General features: G+C 39.1%; 1 protein-coding gene across 1 annotated transcript in view; it reads left to right on the top strand.

Annotated features, from left to right (window-relative positions):
* The window catches only part of UBE3C (ubiquitin protein ligase E3C), a 127,158-nt gene that overhangs the window by 37,521 nt on the left and 67,958 nt on the right, over nt 1-21,679 (top strand). Inside the window, exons 7-13 of the mRNA XM_041751576.1 lie at nt 1,656-1,809; nt 2,238-2,470; nt 3,101-3,255; nt 6,907-7,094; nt 16,943-17,029; nt 21,020-21,177; nt 21,333-21,565. Coding sequence (XP_041607510.1) covers nt 1,656-1,809; nt 2,238-2,470; nt 3,101-3,255; nt 6,907-7,094; nt 16,943-17,029; nt 21,020-21,177; nt 21,333-21,565 — 1,208 coding nt within the window. The remainder of the gene's footprint in view (nt 1-1,655; nt 1,810-2,237; nt 2,471-3,100; nt 3,256-6,906; nt 7,095-16,942; nt 17,030-21,019; nt 21,178-21,332; nt 21,566-21,679) is intronic.

Below are 21,679 nucleotides of genomic sequence, written 5' to 3'. Positions count from 1 at the left end.
CGCTCTTCTGATAATGATTCTGATTTTATAAAGTATAATAACCTAGATCTGAAATTCCTCTGAGGACACATTTGTGGCACTGTTCTGGAGAAAGACTATGAAATACATATGATATCTAAAACTTTTATGATGAATTAAGCAGTGTAAGACAAAAATTTTAAAATCTGACTTCCAGTGTTCTCACAGGTAAATAGTCAAACATTCCAGGGCTTGGACTTCAGAAGTATTAGCATTTAAAAAATATGTATGTTATTGGTCATAAGAGGAGCAGTATAATTTATATCCTCTATAGATATTTCTAGAAGGCAGGAGTCACTGGTGAAAGTGAAAACTAAGTTTCCTTTTGTTTTCCAGAAGTGATGGACTAATCTAGACTAAACCTCACTAATTTAATCCTCAGTACTAAAACTGTAAAAATTAAATTCGTATACATCGCAACTTTAGCATTTGGCTTAGGTTTAAAATAAAAAAAGAAACCTTTGTTGAAAAATTAGGGAGTCAACTAAAATAGGATTTGATCTTTTAAAAAACAAAGGTATGGTAATTAGAAATCATTCCTTGAATCAATGCATTATTGTGTATACTGATTTAAAGCTAAGCAATCCGTGAGTTTTTTTTCTTGTTTTCTAAAAGCATGAAGAACATAACTCAGAAATGCATTATTTTGAAATGTGTCTATAAGTAGAAAAGTATGTCACAGTCTTGCAGTGAAAGTGCTGCTTTTGGCACCTTCTGTGGTGACCTGCAGAGTTATATCAGTTTCAAGTGTGCTGTCAGTATGTTTAAATCCATGAGTTCAACATATTTTTTAAAAACCAAAAACTAGGGATCCCTGGGTGGCGCAGTGGTTTGGCGCCTGCCTTTGGCCCAGGGCGCGATCCTGGAGATCCGGGATCGAATCCTACGTCGGGCTTCCGGTGCATGGAGCCTGCTTCTCCCTCTGCCTGTGTCTCTGCCTCTCTCTCTCTCTGTGTGACTATCATAAATAAAAGAAAAAAATTAAAAAAATAAAAAACAAATAAAAAATAAAAACCAAAAACTAAATATTAGAGGATGCTGAAGAGTCAAATGAAAACCATCACAGTATATGGGCCTTACTTGGATCCTGATTCAGGCAAACTAGTTAAATAAAATTTATAGCAAGAGAGAGTTGGAGACTTGAACACTGACTAGATGCTTGTGATAGCAAGAAATTAACAATTTATTTTAGCTGTCATTAATGGTATTTTTAAGAAAAAGTCCTTTGATGACACAATGAAATAATTATGTCTTAGATTTGCTTTCCGGCTTATGGAGGAGTGGGTGATGGGTACATGGAATTTATAGACCATTTCAGGGTACTTATGTATTTAACTTTTCCTTAATAAAACAGTAGAAGGGGTGCCTGGTTGGCTCAGTCTGTGGAGCATGTGATCTTGATCTCAGAGTCATGAGTTCAAGCCCCTCATTGGCTGTAGAGATTACTTTAAAAAATTAGTAAATTGGGGGAAAAAAGCCATTGTCTGTTTAGCTAGTAATTTTTTTTAAAAAAGAAAGTTGAAGAAAAATTAATTTGGACCTATGGAGATTTATAAAAAGCATATAAAAATTGACATTTTTTCCCTCATTATGATTAAGATACCAAATTCTAAATATGTGTTTTTCCTTTCTTTTAGGGTATTATAGATCTCTCTATTTGTTAATTAACAGCAAGCTTCCATCAAGTATTGAGTATTCTGATTTATCTCGAGTTCCTATAGCAAACATTTTGCTAGAGAATGTTCTGAAACCATTGCACTTTACTTACAACTCCTGTCCAGAAGGTGCAAGGTGAGAATGGGATAATTTACCAATTGTGTAAATTCACAAGGTCTCTATCTAACAAAAACTTTTACATGGATGCTATTTTACATATAGAGTTAAGTCAAATTTTTACTTTATTAATGTGACTCAGTTTAAAGAAAAAGTTTACTATTTGTTTGGCCTGTACCCTAATATAAATGTATAATTCTAATAACCTGGTTATTTTCCTGTTCTAGTAGCTATTGAGGGATATAAAAACATGGCAGAATTTTCTCAATAGGGAAGGCCCCAAATCAGTTAGTTTCAGGGCAATTTAGTTGATATTGAATGCTGACCTTCAATTAATTTGGAAAATAATATTTTGAAAGTTAATTTAAAAAAAAAAGAAAGTTAATTTTAATCAGTGATTTAATGAACAATATGTTTTGATAAAAACTTGCATTTTTCTTTTTCAGGCAGCAAGTTTTTAGCGCCTTCACTGAGGAGTTTTTGGCAGCACCTTTTACAGATCAGATTTTTCATTTCATCATTCCAGCCTTAGCGGATGCACACACTGTTTTCCCTTACGAGCCCTTCCTGAGCGCGCTGTTGTTACTGGAGAGCAGACGCTCCGGGACGAGCAGCAGGACAAGCAGCAGGGCACCGTGGCTCTTCTTCTTTGTCTTAACTGTTGGCGAGCAGTATCTAGGTATGAGATCCAACATGTGTTTTCCCTCACTTCCCATGTACACAGTATTAGCACATAGAAATCAAGAGAAGGGAATCCGGTGACAGTTGTATGTTGTCAAGGCTGCTTCTGCTGGGGAGTGCGGTTGGGGGGGGGGGGAGGTTCTTGGAAGAGTGCTCAAGGTCTCAGCAGTTTCCCCAGGGAAGGTTTCTAGGCACATAAAAAAATCCGATTCAGGGGTGTCTGTCAAGCTCCATTGGTGGAGCATGCAGCTCTTGATCTCAGGGTTGTGAGTTCGAGCCCCACCTTGCATGTAGAGATTACTTTAAAAAAAAAAAAAAAAAGGCCTGATTCAGATTCATGTTACAAGGCCACACAGATTAGAAAGAATTTTGAAGTTGAATAGGAGAATTCCTGTGAGCACAGGGATGTTATCCCCATTTGTGCTGAACTTCTAATATGCACCTATCCCAGAATTATTGCATCTTTCTCTGATGTAGTTTAATACATACATCTATACATGAATTATTAGAATTTTGATAATAAGTTCTGGTTGGAGATGTCTCTGAATATAAGAAAAATGATACCTGAGTTTTCCAGTTTCTGTTTAATCATTTTTAATGAAATGTTACAACTGACTGTTTTACAAAGGGACCCTCTCTGAGGAAGGACTGCTGGTGTATTTAAGAGTACTCCAGACCTTTCTTTCTCAGCTACCAGTTTCACCGGCCAGCACGAGCTGTCAGGATTCAGCCAGTGACTCGGAAGATGAGGGTGAAGAGGCAGACAAGCAGCCAAGCACTCCTGTAAGCTTCTGTGGGCCTGGGGGTCAGAGAACAGATTACACTGCACGCCACTCCATCTAAGTAATACATTAAAGGCTTCAGACTGCACATGGAGTCCCTTCCCTCTACTGCCACCCTGCCCTTTCAGAGGTGACCATCCTGGCCACTGGGGACTGGGGATGCTCTTCTACCCAGGATGTACCTTCTCTTGCCCGTCCATACAATTATATGTGGGGATACATAGTCGTGTGGTTGTTTTATTCAGAGTAGGCCATGCTGTATATTAATCTAATTGTTACTTGGGAAGTTTTCCACGAAGGGCCCTTACTGTGTGCCAAGCACTGTTGTATTTTTATTTTATTTTATTTTATTTTATTTTATTTTATTTTATTTTATTTTATTTTATTTTATTATTTTATTTATTTTAATTTTTTTTAAAGATTTTATTTATCCATTCATGATAGACATAGAGAGAGAGAGAGGCAGAGATACAGGCAGAGGGAAAAGCAGGCTCCACGCAGGGAGCCTGATATGGGACTTGATCCTGGGACTCCAGGATCGCACCCCAGGCCAAAGGCAGGCACTAAACCACTGAGCCACCCAGGGATCCCCGCACTATTGTATTTTTAAGAATTTATAGCAGCTTTATTGAGATACACTTGACCTTGAAATTCACCCTTTTAGGGATCCCTGGGTGGCGCAGCGGTTTGGCGCCTGCCTTTGGCCCAGGGCGCGATCCTGGAGACCCGGGATCGAATCCCACATCAGGCTCCCGGTGCATGGAACCTGCTTCTCCCTCCGCCTGTGTCTCTGCCTCTCTCTCTCTCTCTCTCTGTGACTATCATAAATAAATAAATAAAAAAAAAAAAAGAAATTCACCCTTTTAAAGTGATGTTCAGTGGAGTGATTTCTCAGTATATTAACCTAACCATAGCCACCACCACTCTGGTAAAGCATTTTCATTGTCTACACAGAAACCCACACCCATCAGCAGCCACGCCCTCCCCCTTTTTACCCTATCTTGTGAACACCAAGTAATGTCTCCTGTTAATTTTTGGCAGTTTTGTAGATGACAAAAGTTGTGATTTATTTGAAAATGAATTTTGAGTGCATTGTCACATATACTCTCTATGCCACCCCGCCTTTTCTCACCTCGCCTGGTTTGCTGTGTATTTTCAAGGAATAAAAAGTTTTGTATCATACACGCACAATGTGTGTGTCTTCAGTGATACCTCTTTTTCTTTTAATTACAGAACTGAAATAACTTGAGATATGGCTGTAATAAGTTTAAATATTTTGTTGTTGTTAGGAACCTACTCAAGAGGCTCAGGTTTTCCAAAGGACCAAAGGAAGTAAATCTTTAGGATCTTGTGAAGTGAAAGGATGTGTTAGTACTGCCTCTGATACAAATAGTTTGATTAGCAAAGTTTGTTTTAAAAAGTAACAATAAGAAGAAACAGATGAGTTGTTGCCCCTTACAGCTAGGGGAAGGGTTAATTGCAAAGGGGCAAAACTGAGTGTTTTGGTGGAAGCTGGAAATCTTCCATCTGTCAGAATTCAGAACTGCACACAAAAATGTGAATTTTTTATATGGCTAAAAAAAGAGAGATTCTATAGATGGAATGTAGAGAAAATTTTTGTTTTTAGAAGACACTTTTTTGGGCAGCCTGGGTGGCTCAGTGGTTTAGCACCGCCTTCAGCCCAGGGCCTGATTCTGGAGACCCGGGATCGAGTCCACGTCAGGCTCCCTGCATGGAGCCTGCTTCTCCCTCTGCCTGTGTGTGTCTCTCTCTCTCCTCTGTCTCTATGAATAAATAAATAAATAAATAAATAAATAAATAAATAATTTCAAAAATATGTATTTTTTATTTTTTATTTTATTTTATTTTTTTTTAATTTTTTTATTTATTTATGATAGTCACAGAGAGAGAGAGAGAGAGAGAGGCAGAGACACAGACAGAGGGAGAAGCAGGCTCCATGCACCGGGAGCCCGATGTGGGATTCGATCCCAGGTCTCCAGGATCGCGCCCTGGGCCAAAGGCAGGCGCCAAACCGCTGCGCCACCCAGGGATCCCAAAAATATGTATTTTTTAAAGCCCATAAAACTATAGATGAATATATGGCTTAGAGCTTTTTTTTTTTTTTTTTGGATTTTATTCATTTATTCATGAGAGACACAGAGAGACAGGGGGGCAGAGACACAGGCAGGAGAAGCAGGCTCCTCTCAGGTAACCCGATGCGGGACTTGATCCCTGAACTCCAGGATCACACCCTGTGCTGAAAGTAGAGCTCAACTGCTGAGCTATGTAGGTGGCTCTGGCTTAGAGCTTTTAAAGTTTCTGAATGAAAGACTTTGACATGTAAACCATTTCATGGGTTAGGCATCCCATAAAGTCATTAAAAATTTTTTTTGATGAACTGCAAAAAAAAAAAAAAGTATAGCTTGATTTTGTTACTTATATTTGTGAGAATTTTTACTATATTTTTCTTCCTTTATATACAAGGGTTTCAAGGTCTGTATTAATATATGATTTATTTCTCTTTTTCATTTTTTTTCTCTTCATGTTTCCTTTGCATTGTTTATCATCTCTCCCTTCCTGTCCACATTTGGGTTCAGAGCCAGGGACACAGGTATAGGCCAGGTACTCACAGATTTGACTCCAAATCTCTTCTAAATTTTTCTGTCAGATGTTTTGATGGTTGCTTGCATCCTGCCTTTTCTTTCCTATGATGATTATGTAGAGTCTAATTGATTAAATGAGATTTTTCCAGAGTCAAATTTCATATAAACTCTTAGGTTTCTATATCGGTTTAGTTCTGGTTTGTGTGTAATGTATTTTAAATAGATACAGTACAAAAATAGTACCAACAATACTCTTTTCCTAACTTCTTTTATTAGGTGCATCTTATTTACAGATTCAAGTTTGGCAGATAGAATTTATTACTTTTATCTAAAGCAGTGTTTTATTTGGTAGATTATTATAAATTGCATAAATTATTACCATTTAAGTTTCCAAACAGTGTAGTCAGCAATACCCCGTGTTGTGTATATAGTCTTATATATATACATATATATATACTTGGACATATATGTATGTGAAGAAACTATGTATCTTTGACTTAATACCCCAAAGAAGTAAATGTATAGTGTCTCAGTTCAGGTTTTATTCAGTAAATCGGATCTTTAGAGAAATTAATATGTAAAATATATCTCATTTGATTTAAAAAATTAAGTTCTTTAATATGCTAATTTTGCTTTAACTATTATTTCCCAAATAATTTAAAATGGAAATTCTATTAGATGATAAATTCTCACACATGTATGCTTACTTAGTACAATGGTATCTAAAACTGAAATGAATTTTTCTTAAGATGTCAATACTGAAAATATTATCACAAAAATCAGGCAGAAACTGAGTATTTATAGTTCTGTTATGCTGGGTAAAATTGGTGCCTAACGTTGATAGTGACTGGATCTCTAGAGAATCTCGTATTACTTTAGTGGATGCATTTGGGGAGATACTGATTTGTCCATCATGATGTGGGTAACTTTTAGATAATGCCTATTTTGTATTTTCACTTGAAGTAAAATCAGATTTTCTGTGTGTAGCATAGAGGCTCATTTCTAAGAAAGTATCATCAACTTAGACAAGTGTATCTGGTGTGTTTTAGGAGGATGGTCGACTGTCAGTCCCATACATAACAGAGGAGTGTCTGAAGAAGTTGGACACAAAGCAGCAGACCAACACTCTGCTAAACCTGGTATGGAGGGACTCGGCCAGTGAGGAGGCTTTGACTCTAATGGCGTCGATTGGCCATACACTCATGGTGCAGCATCGGATGGTGGTGCCCAAAGTCAGGCAAGTGTCCTTGGGCGCTGTGCACGCATGGCGGTCTGTTACCCCCAGACCCTGGGCTTGGTTTCTGTCTTCATCTCTGATGGTTTTATCTGCTACTTTCTGGTAGAATATGGTGTAGGATGTTCGTTCAACTCTTCAAGCATGTCCTGGAAAATGAAAATGTGTTTTTCTTTTCTAAATCAGCTGATAACTATTTGAATCCATCTTCCTAGCCAGTAATGTATTTTTCTTGAGTATCTTGGAAATGACAATGGAGTTTAGCCCTAACCCCCTTTTAAACATTGAACTCATGCCTGTGTTATATAGTACCAATATATCATACATCTTTTAGGCTTTCCCACAGCACTCTTTTTATCAGATCGCCCTCAGAACTTTAGCACTCTGAAATTTTTGTTTTTCAAAACTTTGAAATAAACTTTTGAAAGGGACAAAACAAAACAAATTAGAATGTGGCTAGTTTGTGCTGAGGTGAGGAAGTATGATCATAGTGTTGAACTATTTTTCTCTCTCTAATTTGAGTTATACTTTAGTAGTTTCTTGAGAATTTGACAAATATTTAACAGAGTCCACGCAAAGATTCGTAGTAGTTGTGGTAGGAACAAAGGGACTGATGTTATACAGGCAACCTGCTGAAAGGCGCTGCCTCTTAATACATAGGTCCTGATTTACGTTACCCTAAAGAATCCTTTTCTGTCTTTATAAAATGCTTTCCCATAATGTGAAAAGAGCGGTTTCTCTTGTTCAGGAAGGCATTCTTTGAAACGAACTGTATGCAGAGAACACATCACCCGCTGAAACTACCTTGTAAACACTAATGCAGCCAACTAATCAGGTGCTCTCTTAGCACCCTGGTGTTTATTACTGTCGGAGGAAGTAAGATGTCCGTGAAACTGTGATCCCTCGATTAGGTAATTAGCTCTCTGGAGGCTAATTGCATTAGGGCAGGATGTGAGATCTCAGGATCATAGCAGCTCATCTAGGACCCTTGCTTTTATTGTAGCACAAAGTCCATCGCTTTGGATAGTAATTACTGGATTTAAATGCATCACTGCCCTTGTCTGAGGTTCACTAGTGAACTGTTTCCAAAAGGTGTTTAATGGGTAAAGAAGCTTTATATGTAGCCTTGATTTTATGAGTACAACACCTATTTCCTCTAAGAAACTACTCTAGGAATTTTATTTATGGTTTAAATACATTAGGTTTTAAGTATTTAGAGTGTTTTCATAGCTCATGAAAGCAAGTAGGCTCCCTTTAACTGTGGTAGATTTTCACTGCTTTCAAGTTTGTTTGGATTTTTTTAAGGTATTTAAAAGATGATTAATAAATTCCAAGGCTGATGACCCCTGTCAGCACCTTTGGACCCATATAAATCCCTCTTACTTTCATGGTTGAGATTTGCCATTTTAATTTCTTCTTCACCTTTTTTTAAAGATTTATTTAGGGATGCATGGATGGCTCAGCGGTTGAGCGTCTACCTTTGGCTCAGGGCACGATCCCAGCGTTCCCAGATGGAGTCCCACATCCAGCTCCTGTGGGGAGCCTGCACTGCTTCTCCCTCTGTTTGTGTCTCTGCCTCTCTCTCTCTCTCTGTCTCTCATGAATAAATAAATAAAGTCTTAAAAAAAAAAGAAAAGATTATTTATTTGTTGCAGAGGGAGAGGGAGACAGAGAAACTCCAGCAGGCTCCATACTGAGTTCAGAACCCAACTCGGGGCTCAATCCCAGGATCCTGAGGTCATAACCTAGGCTGAAATCAAGAGTTGGGTGCTCAACCAACTGAGCCACGTAGGCAGCCCTGCAATTTTAATTTCAGTTTAACATTGATAATCAGGATGTATGAAGGAACATGGAGACTCCTTTTACACTGATATGGAAGGAAAGGAAGCTATGGTACAATATGAATAATACCTACTTTTGTGTCAGAATGGTAGAAAAGGTAGGAATGTATGTTTGTATTTGCATAAAAAAATCTTGGGTGCAGGCAGGCCAGGTGGCTCAGCGGTTTGGCACCGCCTTCGGATCAGGGTGTGATCCTGGGGACCCGGGATCAGGTCCCGCGTCGGGCTCCCTACATGGAGCCTGTGTCTCTCATGAATAAATAAATGAAACCTTAAAAAAAAAAATCTTGGGTGCATACACAGGAAATTCTTAAAACTGATTATTTACATGTCTAGCTGTGCTGGGGAGGTCAAGGGTAGAGGAGAGTATGGACACTGTATTCTGTATTTTTTTAAAGATTTTTTTAAAAAGTTTATTTGAGAGAGAGAGCGTGAGGAGAGGCAGAAGGACAAGCAGACTCCCTGCTAAGCAGGGAGCCTGACATGGGGCTTGATCCCAGGATCCTGAGATCATGACCTGAGCTGAAGGCAGATGTTTAACTCACTGAGCCACCCAGGTGCCTATCAGTGTATGTTTTTTGATACAGTTTTGAGTTTCAGATCATGTGAATTACTTAAATTTTAGAATATTAAGTAATAAATGAGTTGCCAGTTCCTTTTATGAGATAAAATTTGTAAATCTTGCCATTGGATTTTGGACTTTGAATAAATATTTGGATGTAGAATTACTTTTTCCTAAGAAAACATATTCACTATTTTTAAGATGAATGTTACATGATTGTATTGTGAGAGGGAAAACAAAAAGGCAGTGTCCCAGTATCCAGAGAACTAAACCCAGAAAAGTGGGCACTTAAGTGGACACTTGAAGGTGGCCAGTGTCCAGTGCTCAGTGTTAACCCTGGCTAAATCCGAATCGGGAGATAGTAGGTTAGTATGTCATTGGATGGATTTGTGCTGTTCAGAAGTGTTACACATAGAGCTGAGGACTTTGCCTTTCTGTTCCCCCCTTCTTCTGGCCACACCTTACCTTGCTCTGCCAGGGACGGGGGGACCCCATAGGCCCCCCAAGAAGCCCCTAGCAAGCCTAGCCCTCCATGGCCAACCGCATGGCTGCTCTTCCTCTTCTCAAACCTCCTCCCCTGTTAGCTTTGCAGACACTGATCTCATGAATTCCCCATTGCTCTTGGGCTTCTCATTTTCCTCTTTTTCCTCCAAGGGCTCTTCTTTGTGTTTCAGTATTTCCTGAGCTTCTTTGAATTCTTTTTCTCTTCAGTTTCTTTGTTTTTTCCTACTCTTGATTATCTGGGTGATAGAAGTGGTATCAACCACTTTCTGGAGCTCCAGACTCCTATTTAGCTGCATAACAGGGACCGTCCTCAGACCCCTTCTATATACTTCCTAAGAATGAGTTTAGCATCTTTTCCCCAAACCTGGAGGTCACGCTGGGGGAGCCACTAGCAAAATGTGGCTATGTCACTTTAAATTAATTACACTTAAATGAAAGTACCAACCCAGTTCCTTGACCACACAGCTTTCCACATTTCAAGTGCATAGTGGTCATGTGTGGCTGGCCAGTGGCTACCATATTAGATAGTACAGCATAGACAATTTCCAGCATCACAGAAAGTTCTGTTGGACAGTTTAAGCTTAGATCCGTTCCTTTCTTGGTAATTCCGCACATGCATTCAGTCACTGTGATAGGTGAGGGCTACATTTTTATACTCTATTTTTGCCAAACTGAATTGTCAGAAATGTAACCCTATTACTTATTCCCTTGTTCAGACATCTGCCAGGGCATCTCCTTTGCTTTGAGGAAAAAATTCACATTCCTTAGTTTATTGATTTGTTCTGCATCCTTCACTGATCAAGTATTTGATTACCTCTCTGCCCCAAACGTGCTCATGCTGGCTTTCTGCCTCCCCTGTATCTCAGACCAGTACCCTTTTGCCTCTGCTACACTCTGTCCAAAATGCATCTTCCCTCCTTGTCTTTCTTGGCTCAGTTGTCTGTTAGATTCATGCTAAGGTTTTCATCTTTGGAGGCCTTCCTGAGTTATACACAGATTTCACCTGTAATTCCACTTTGCAGTGACATTTTCATTTTATGGCAGGCACTTCCTGTTAGTGCTGACGTCGGGAGGGGGTGTACACCTTAGGTGCTAGGTGGACTTGTTCTTGGTGCACGCCTCTTCTGTTCCATGGATTTCTAAAACCTTTGAAATGGAGATTTAAAAGGTAGTGTTTTAGGGATCACAAATGTTGCTATTTTAATTTCCCTGTGGTTTCCTTTTAAATACATCAAATCACAAGGCCTCACAGATCAGTTTTATTGCAACATGTGCTTCGTTTTTCTACCAAAAACTCATAGAATGAGGTGGCTTAATTGTATTTTATGTTATTAATTGTGGTTTAGATAATTGTGTGCCTGGAAGGACGTGGCTGTTGTCCCATCTGTTTTCTGAGCACTATCGAGTAATGGACATTTTTAAAATTCTGGTTCACAAGTTCATGTCTGTAATCATTTGAGGTAGCATAATTATGCACATTTTCAGTGGAGAAAAACACAGATTAGTGTTTGTTTAATATTGCAGATTATCCTGGGTTCATATTTTTGTAAACAAATTTTTACAATTTTCTTTTGAAAATATTGAGACTAGGTACCTACAGAAAGAAATTTACTTTTTCCTGTGATTTCATGCTTGCCTTTTTTTTTTTTAAAGATCTATTTATTTATTTATGTATTCATTAGAGAGAGAGAGAGAGAGACAGGAGGAGGGAGAAGCAGGCTCCACTCCAGGAGCCCGACGTGGGACTCGATCCCGGGACTCCAGGATTGCTCCCTGGGCCAAAGGCAGGCGCCAAACCACTGAGCCACCCAGGGATCCCCCTTCACGCTTGCTTTTATTATCAATGTTATTTTCAGTATAATTAATATATTTGATTTGTTTTTGATTTGTGTTAGAATTTTCTATGATAGAGGCCAAATAAGATTTGTGAGCTTTTATTTTTTTTTAAAGATTTTTATTTATATATTGGAGAGAGAGAGGAGAAAAAGAGAGCATGAGGGGAGCAGAGGAAGAGTGAGAAGCAGACTCTCCACTGAGCAGAGAGCTCAATATGGGGCTCAATCGAGGACCCCCGAGATCATGACTTAAGCCAAAGGCACTTAACCAACTGAGCCACCCAGGCATCCCAGATTTGTGAGCTTTTATTTTTATTTTTTAAAGATTTTATTTATTTATTCATGAGAGATAGAGAGAGAGGCAGAGACACAGGCAGAGGGAGAAGCAGGCTCCATGCAGGGAGCCCGACGTGGGACTCGATCCCCGGTCTCCAGGATCACGCCCTGGGCTGAAGGCGGCGCTAAACCTCTGAGCCACCTGGGCTGCCCGATTTGTGAGCTTTTAAATATTTTAATACATAATGATTTTATTATTAAATCTATTTTGAAGTCATATGTAGTTTATAAACTAATTGACAGACACATCAGATTAATCAAGTGGTCTTGATTTGGTCAAAGAAATAAGTGAGTTTTGAAACTTCTGAGAATTTTCTAAACATTTATGAGTGACAGCTGATTCACAGGAAGCACAGGTGACCTTGAGAAAAGCAGCCTGTGTTGATCTTCATACGTGTATTTTTTAAGAGTAGTGTTAAGAAATGGTAAGGAAAACATCCAATGTAACAAATGTTACTTTCCCCATTTTAATGAAACTGTAGTATGGAAAAGTTCAGTTTACAGATCTGTTCATTTTTAAATTAAAGCAGTTGTCAGGAGGAAGGGAACTATGTAAACTGGTAGTGGTTTTAGTACTAAAACATTGACTTAGTGGAGCTGTGTGTCTGAAGCTTCTCTTCTGTTCGTGGTTTTCAGTTTGTGAAAAGAAATTCTTTGACAAATTGCCTTAAACTGAAATATGTCTCAAAAATTTTATAATAGTAAAGGAAATTTAGTGTATTTTTAATCTTGTATTATCTCAGAGGTGAAATGTTATATGTGTTTTTTAATGTTACTTTTGTCAAATAAAGTGATACAGCAGGAATACACAAAGTATTACATCTGCACTTTGGTCGGCTGGCTTGTTCTTTTTCTTTTACCTGGGACACCTTCGCATACAGAGGAAGTGTCTAAGAATGCCTTTCCTGCCTATGTGTGCACTGCTCTCCTCCTCTGTGTTCTCTTTAATGACTTAAGTAGTCCCTGCAGACAGCTGGCCTGAATTTATGACTCAGGTTGAAAAGGTTGCCCTTTACTAAGTAACTCATAGGGTTATCTCAGCTAAATAAAACTTAGTATATATAAAGAACATGTTACTTCTTTACTTTTTAGCAGTAAGGTTCCAAACTAAATAACCTTCAGTGATTTAGAAAAATGTTTAATAATTTATTTTATTTTTTATTGAGTGATGAATTTATGAAATACAGTTGTTTCAAAGGTAACCTGAGATACAACTTTTGAAATGTGTAGCTGTTAAAATGGTGTTTCAGAAATATATATATATTTCAATGTGGAAAGATGGTAATTATAATCTTACAGGGAAAACTATCAGAATGTACTGGGAGGACCCATTTCTGTTTACATGTGTCCACATAATATCTGGAGGATTTATCCCAGGGCATTAAGTCTGGTTATTTTGGGATGAAATGTTGCTAATGCTCTTAGGCCATATTGTCGTGTTGCTCCTAGAAGAGCAGGGGCAGCTGGGTGGCTCAGTCAGTGAAGCGTCTGCCTTTGGCTCAGGTCATGATCCCAGGGTTCTGGGATCGAGTCCCATGTTGGGCTCCCTGCTCCACAGGGAGCCTGCTTCTCCCTCTCTCTGCCTGCCACTCCCCCTGCTTATGTTCTCTCTGTCAAATAAATAAATTAAATCTTAGAAAAATAATAAATAAATAAAACAGAGTGGAGAGTATCAGTTAAAAAAAAGAAGAGCAAAGGAGACACACATTGAAAATATATAATTTCTCAGTTTTTTTAGATACTAAGTTTTAGTATTTATATGTAACATAATTTTAAGAAATCTTATTGCTGTCAGTAAAATTATACTAGATAATGCGATTTTTAGAAGAACTCAGTTTCTTGAGGGAAGAGAAGACAGACAAATACTACCTTCCAGAATTCTTTTGTGTTTTTCATAGCTTTCTTCTCTCTACGTCTTATATGTTGTTTCAGCATCCTTCATAGTACATAAAGGTCCGTAAAGGCAGGAAAATCAAATTTAGCACTCTCTGCGTGTTAGGTGTGTGGCCAGCATTTTCAGGGATGGTAGTACAGCTACCAGTACAGCTCTGGTACTGGTACAACAGGGGGGTCCTTTTGTTTTTGGAAGTGGGAAGTTTAGGTGGGAATTTGCTTACACATTAATGACAGGGATTCAGCATGTTGGAAAACATGGTTTTTTAACATTTCTCTAACTACTTTTGAAACTCACCCAGTTGAGCTTTTTCTTATGACTGAGTGTTGTGTTGTTACCTCTTTGTCCCAGTACGCACCTGTGACAGATCTAACGCACTCCTAGAATCACCATATGTCTGAGTGGCAAACCCATCATGTCCTGATGAGCACAGATTGCTTGTGGCCTCTGTGGCATTGCAGAGTGGGTGGACCGAGTGATCTGATATACTGTTTGTAGCTGAGGTTTCAGGATTCCAGGTCAACTTCACATACTCTTTCCGGCTCTCACTGGTTTGTAAATGACTGTGCTTTTATAGCCATTTGGAAATCTCAAAATGCACCACACTACAATGAGATTGGATTTTTTATTTATTTTTTTAAGATTTTTTGTTTTTATTTATTCATCAGAGAGAGAGAAAGAGAGAGGCAGAGACACAAGCAGAGGAGAAACGGGCTCCATGCCGGGAGCCTGACGTGGGACTCCATCCCGGGTCGCCAGGATCACACCCTGGGCTGAAGGTGGCGCTAAACCGCTAAGCTACCAGGGCTGCCCGAGATTGGATTCTTTAAAACCAGGACTCCTTAATTGCTATTGTGTACTCAGAAAATGCTAATACTGAAGAATGTATCTGATATTTTGGATTGAATGCAGGAAAATAATCAATTTTGAGATATTTGTGTTGAAAAATGACTCACTTGTCTAAACTGTTCACTTCTACAGTGGACATTTAAATTAATGCACTCCTTATAGAATTCAGTCTGTTAAAATACTATGTATTACATTTACTGTACGAGTTATAGTAACTATAATTAAATGCGTGGAGAACTGCAGATGCACACAGCATAGTGTTTTTGGTGAGATCATCCAGTCATTGGTAATGGCCGTTTCTTACCAAGACAAGTGGAAGTGGTCTTGGGAGATCGTGGGGGCTGGTGGAGATAGAAGGAGGAAAGAGAGGAGCCCTCTGGGACTCAGGAGCCTGCTGCTTATTCTTGCTACAAGCTGGCTCTGATGTCTCTTCCACCATGAAAATCCAGCGATTTAATCCTGTTAGCTCCAGCATCCCAGGAAAAGTATATAAGACTAGGTGATTTGCAGATATTTAAAACATGGGGTTCTGGGGCACCTGGGTGGCCCAGTGGTTGAGCGTCTGCCTTTGGCTCAGGGCGTGACCCCAGGGTCCTGGGATCGAGTCACGCATTGGGCTCCCTGCATGGAGCCTGCTTCTCCCTCTGCCTGTGTCTCTGCCTTTCTCTCTGTGTATCTCATGAATAAATAAATAAATAATCTTTTTAAAATACAAAAAAAAAAACACAAAAAACATGGGGTTCTGCCCTCTTAGTATTTTTATCTGCACATTTTCATTCCAGGATCATTTCTAACACATCCTGTGATTGAACTGACAATGTTTGTATTCTCCAACTCTGTTCACCTAAACCACCTATGTTTTTGCTCTTTTACTTTATTGTTTCTTCTGAGATGATTCTAAAGCAAGGTGACAATCCTTTCTTAAAGCCACGTTTTCCTACTATCCTAAACCTTTTTAACTGTGATTTAGTCTCATAAGTTTGAATTTAATTTTTGACTCCTACACTTCTAAAAATATCTTATGTTGGTTTTTTTCTGATTATAACACTGTGATGAGAAAGTGTATCCTATTACAAAAATGCAGTATACCACAGAGTTAAATAGATTTCTCTTTTTTTAAAGATTTATTTATTTTATTAGAGAGAGAGAGTGTAGGGAGGAGGGGTAGAGAGAGAGAGTCTCAAGCAGATTACACACTGAGCATGGAACCCAATCTCACAACCCTGAGATCATGATCAAGCCAAAACCAGGAGTCGGGAGCTCAACCAACTCTGCCACTCAGGCACCCCTAGACTTCTGCACTTTATCCACAGTTATTTTTAGTCTTTTTAATCAAATTGATTTATTTTTAAAAGATTTTATTTATTTGGGAGAGAGAGAAAGGGGAGGGGCAGAGGGAAAGGGAGAAGCAGTCTCCTCATTGAGCAGAGAGCCCAATGCAGGGCTGGATCTGGGGTCTCTGAGATCATGATCTGAGCCGAAGGCATGCCTAACTGACTAAGCCACCCAGGTGCCCCTAATCAAATTGATACTATACAGGAGGGTTTTTTTTAAAAAACCTTAAAAATATACTTTTAGATTTGAATTCTATTTGAGATGCTAGTTAGCATTAAAAAGCACATTTTTATGTGTTTGTTCAAGAATGGTGACTTAAAATTAGTATTTAAAACAATTTTAATTTATATTAGTAACATATAATATTAGAGCATACGATACATACTCGGAGGGTGAGCACACTCAGCTTGTCCTCTAAAACAGCCCATCTCTTCTTCTTGGGGTGCACCTCGTGGCCCCGGCTCAGGACCGGCTAGCTCTGGAACAGCACCGTGGATCGATGCCTTCTGCAGCACTCGTGGTGTCAGTGTGTGTTGCCCTCAGCAAGAGCCTGGTGCGGGATGCATGCTGTTGGTGGGCTTAATGTAGATGTTTCTAAGTTGTACACTATCTTCATTTCATAGCTTTCTTTAATTTTGAAGAAATATGTTGAGTATCTGTTTATTCCCACTTATTTTCTCCCATTCCCTTCTTAGGCTTCTCTACAGTCTAGCCTTTAATGCCAGGTTTCTGAGACATCTTTGGTTTCTCATTTCTTCCATGACAACACGGATGATCACAGGGTATGTATCACATGAACCTATAAACTGAGTTTAAGTACGTGGAAAGTGATGATCAAGTTAAAAATATTGTAAGATCTATTTATTTTATGTAAGAAAAATTCTAGATGGTTGCAATTTTATAAAAAGAAATTAATGCCTAATTTTACAATTGTTTATCTGTATACATAAAGAGTATGGCTTTATCTGAGAGTCAGTTTGTTTTTAATATCCTAGTTGTTTTTTTTAAAACCATGACTTTCATATAGTGAAAACAGTTGAAGCAAATTTAACACCAATACAGGCATTAAGACATATTAAATATTGTGGAAGTTGGATTTTGAAACTTTTTATTTATATAATTTGATTTTTCTCATATGAATCATTATGCAACTTGAGATCTGAAATCTTTAATAAGAATATTTTAATTGAATGTGTATTTAACAGAACATTTAATATTCAGATGTCCTTCGTGGTGAGCTGACCTAGCCTAGTGCCTCATTGAATCTTTCCTCTGTCAGGAGTCCAAGCCAACTCCTCTCTGCTGTAGTAGGAAAAGATGAGTGTGTGACTCGGAACCAGAGACTAAACTTCCAAAATGCAACTAACTCTGCTAGTGATTACAGTGGTCTGCAGCCTGTCCAACGAAGGAAAGATACATCTCAGTTTTAGGGCAAGAGTTTGGAAGGGACTGTCTTCCTGTCTTCCCCACCCCACCCCCTATGCCTTGGCATATGACAGGTTTATTTAGCACAAAAGATCAGGGATTGCTGGAACAGGAAATTATCACTAGCCTCACACTGTTTGAGCTTAGCAACAGAGACCCTGCCATAGCTCTGCCTGATGATTGCCTATTTATTTATGGCATTTGTCTCTTGGTAAGGAAATGGAGTCATAGTGTGTGAAAGAAAAATGACATATTACTAATTATATTAAACTATCAGTATTACTTTATGAGTATATAAAGTTATACAAAATTTTTAAAACTCATTATTTCTTAAAAGCCAATTTGAGTATTTTGGTTTCATTTTACTTGTTTTAATTAAAATAAAGTCCCTCAAGAAACATATGATGGGATATATATATATATTAGTACTGTATTAACACACTGTAAGTTTCTTGAGTTTACTATTAGAATAACATTTAAGTTGGAATGCCTGATTTTTCTGAAACTGGTGTTGAGTTAATTGGGAAATAGTTTCATAATGAGACTTACACTGGGACTTACAAGTTCTAGCGAGTGTAACGGTCATCTCCGAAGCATGTTAAAATGTGCATTTCCTTGTTTTTGTTTTTTTTTTTTGCTTTTTTTTTTTTGCATTTCCTTGTTAACACCTGAGACCTGACAGTGGCCTGGATTTAACAGTCCAGGGCTCTGTGACCTCATAGACTCCTGGGTGGTTGAGGTGCAGCTGAAGTTGCAAGAACACACGGACAGCTGGTTTGTCTTTGTTGTTAGACATACCTTTCTTTACCAGAGGCTCACATGAGGGGCTTTGCTGAGTCACAGCTTAGGCTTTCATTCTTCTGATCCCAAAGCTGGTGTGGAGGACTTATCTGCTTATAATCAAAATTCTGTGCAGACTGTTTTGATTATAAATTACCCGTTTCTTGTCACACTGACACCAGTAGTAAGTAGTACTCCTAAAATTCTTTTTTGGCAAGAAAGCATTCAGGAGCAACTTCTGTAGAAGAGAAGTGCTCATTAAAGGGGAAGTGGTGCCACAGACCCAGCATGGGGGCACTCACGTAGAGGGTGAGTCCAGAGGTGCAGAGCTATCTGCACTCTCAAGGATGCTCACGTACCAGCCAACTCTCCAAGCTCTGAATCAATGTCTTTTCCATTATAGTAAATTAGGGATTTTTATTTGCACATAAGTCTTTGAGATTGACCTGTTTTCAGAGGAATATTTGAGTCAATGTTTATGGCATAAAGTGGCCAGCAGAGAATCAAGAAACATGCTTCATTTACATCTCTGCTGGAGGAGACCACAGGCACACATCTGACCCTCCTTGTCAGTCACATTTTCTGTCATTAAGATAAAAATGATTAATTCTTTTTGTTTACCTTATGGGGGTTAAACAAAAAATAAGCTGAGGTTGAATAATTACCCCCATCTTGTTTTAGGGAATCCCATTGTGAGCATGTTGCACATACTGTCATATATGTGCGTAACTGATGGTGATGGTTAAGTGCCAGGATGGGTGACAGCTGGGGGCTGGCGTGTCCCTGTTCGAGGTTCAGGATTACCTTCTCCACCTTGGCAGCCAGTAACAGCCTGTACCGTGTCCCCCTGAATAACATTTACTCATCACTGTCCTCTATTGTTTGTGTAGTTCTGCAAGGGAACCAGGAAATACAAAAAATTTTTACTAATATCAGTGACACGTAGGACATTAAGCTTTTTTTCTTCTCTATGTCAACAAAATTTTGTGTTGTAAATGACCCAGTACTAGGCTGGTGGTGAGTAACTCAGGAAGGTGAGGAAGGCTCCCACCCTCTCAACACTTGCCAGTTCAAGGGGAGCCCACATGCCTCTTTTATCCTTACATAAAGGGCCTTTTTCTGTCATCCTGACTTTGGCCGTGAGGTAGAACAGTTGTACTTTGTCCCTTTTTATATGTTCTCATTGAGCTTTTATTTTGGACAGACCGCTTTCATCCATTGCTTCACTCAGCTGGGCTAAGTGCTGTGACTGACAGAGCAGTAAGGCATGTTTTGGATCAAGATAGGAAGATGTTTGGAATATGTTTCTTCTCTGTGAGAATGAAGTTCAGGCTGCACATCTGGGTCCCTGTTGTCATAGCCCTGTTGGTAGCAGTGCTCTCCCCTCAAGTGGGCCCCGTGGAGATATAAAGCTCCAAATGGTTCAGGCCAGTTCACCAAGGCCCCATTAGCCTGGCCTTAACTTCTGCCTTGCTCTTTCACATAACTTTTGGCGGTGGTGGGCAACAAGTTGGTAATTTGTGAATCCTCACTCCTGATCACAGCTCATCTAAACCTGTGGTTTTGTGGAAATAGAGATTCAAGGCATAAGCATACGTGGATGAAGATCAGAAAGTGATCTTGTCAACAACATCTGCTAGCTCAGGGTTCATAGGACATGCTGTAGGTGACCATGGGGTGTTACAGATTGGAAAGAACTTATAGGTGAACCTCTGGTCACTGAATGTTCAACAAGACAAGGAACCACATTTAACCAAGAGAGAAAGGGAATAGATTCTAGGTAGAAGAAGTAAATTTAATAGCTCACAATGTCTCAAGCGTCCTGGTAAAAGGAGCAGTAACAGGAGCTGGTAAATAAGCTTGGATAATAGAATCAAGGCCCAGCATACAAGAGGGGAAACTTTGTTCCTAAAGGTTTGAATCAGGGTTCAATATTCACCTGTCTTGAGTGTTCCTAAATATAAGTAACTGGATAAAATTTTCATGAGACTTTGTTAAATATGGTAGGTAGAGAGGGGAGAAAGGGGACCGTTTTCAACATAAAAGTTAAGTGTGGGGCAGCCCCAGTGGCTTAGCAGTTTAGCGCCCGCCTTTGGCCCAGGGTGTGATCCTGGAGACCTGGGATCGAGTCCCATATCAGGCTCCCTGCATGGAGCCTGCTTCTCCCTCTGCCTGTGTCTCTGCCTCTCTCTCTCTCTCTCTCTCTCTCTCTCTCTCTCTCTCATGAATAAATAAATAGAATCTTAAAAAAAAAAAAAGTGTGTGTCTTTAATAGTGGCATTAGTCACTATAACCCTCTCTCTGGGGACCACTGGCTCACTCTCAGTAAGGGCATCCTCCCAGTTGATCACAATAGCAGGAACGTTAGTTAAGAGCAGTGGGTTACTGTCTTTGTAATTCGAGCTCTTTACAAGCCCATATTGTTAGAAAGACTTTACCTTCCCTTTAAGTAGTTTAATTGCTAATATGAGTGTTGTTTTCCCTGATTATATTTCCCTGATATCATGTCTTAATTCATTCCCAAATTGAAACCAATCTTGAAGTCACATTTGTCTTGCCATTTCAAGGTCTGTGGTGCCACTGCTCCAGGTGATCTCGAGGGGCTCCCCCATGTCTTTGGAAGACTCCAGTCGGATCATCCCTCTCTTCTACTTGTTTAGCTCTCTGTTCAGTCACTCGCTAATTTCCATACATGACAATGAATTCTTTGGAGATCCCATAGAAGGTAAGAGTTTTGAGGAATCCATTTTTTGCTGGCTTCATGGACTATCCATTTTCGTGGATAGAAAAGTTTTAAGCCTCTTGAGTCTTTCACTTTGTTAAGAAATGAAAAAAAAAAAAAACCTCAAATATGGTAGAATATTGGATTATGTTTTCCAGTTGTAGGTCAAAGACAATCATCAATGATGCCTTTTACTCTAGAAGAACTAATAATGTTGTCTCGCTGCCTTCGAGATGCATGCTTAGGGATCATCAAGTTGGCTTATCCAGAAACAAAACCAGAAGTTCGAGAAGAATATATTACAGCATTTCAAAGTATTGGAGTTACGACTAATTCTGAAATGCAGCAGTGTATACAGATGGAACAGAAACGATGGATTCAATTATTTAAGGTATAGAGTATATGGGTGTGTGTGTGTGTGTGTGTGTTTTACTGAGGTCAGTAATGTACAGATGTGTTCTGACCTGTTTCATAAGAATAGAAGTACCGCTTTGTTTTACGCATA

Source organism: Vulpes lagopus, chromosome 4, assembly GCF_018345385.1.
Source record: "Vulpes lagopus strain Blue_001 chromosome 4, ASM1834538v1, whole genome shotgun sequence".
NCBI classification, from domain to species: domain Eukaryota; kingdom Metazoa; phylum Chordata; class Mammalia; order Carnivora; family Canidae; genus Vulpes; species Vulpes lagopus.
Note: the sequence above shows the minus strand (reverse complement) of the source record. Positions and strands in the feature narration are given on the sequence as shown.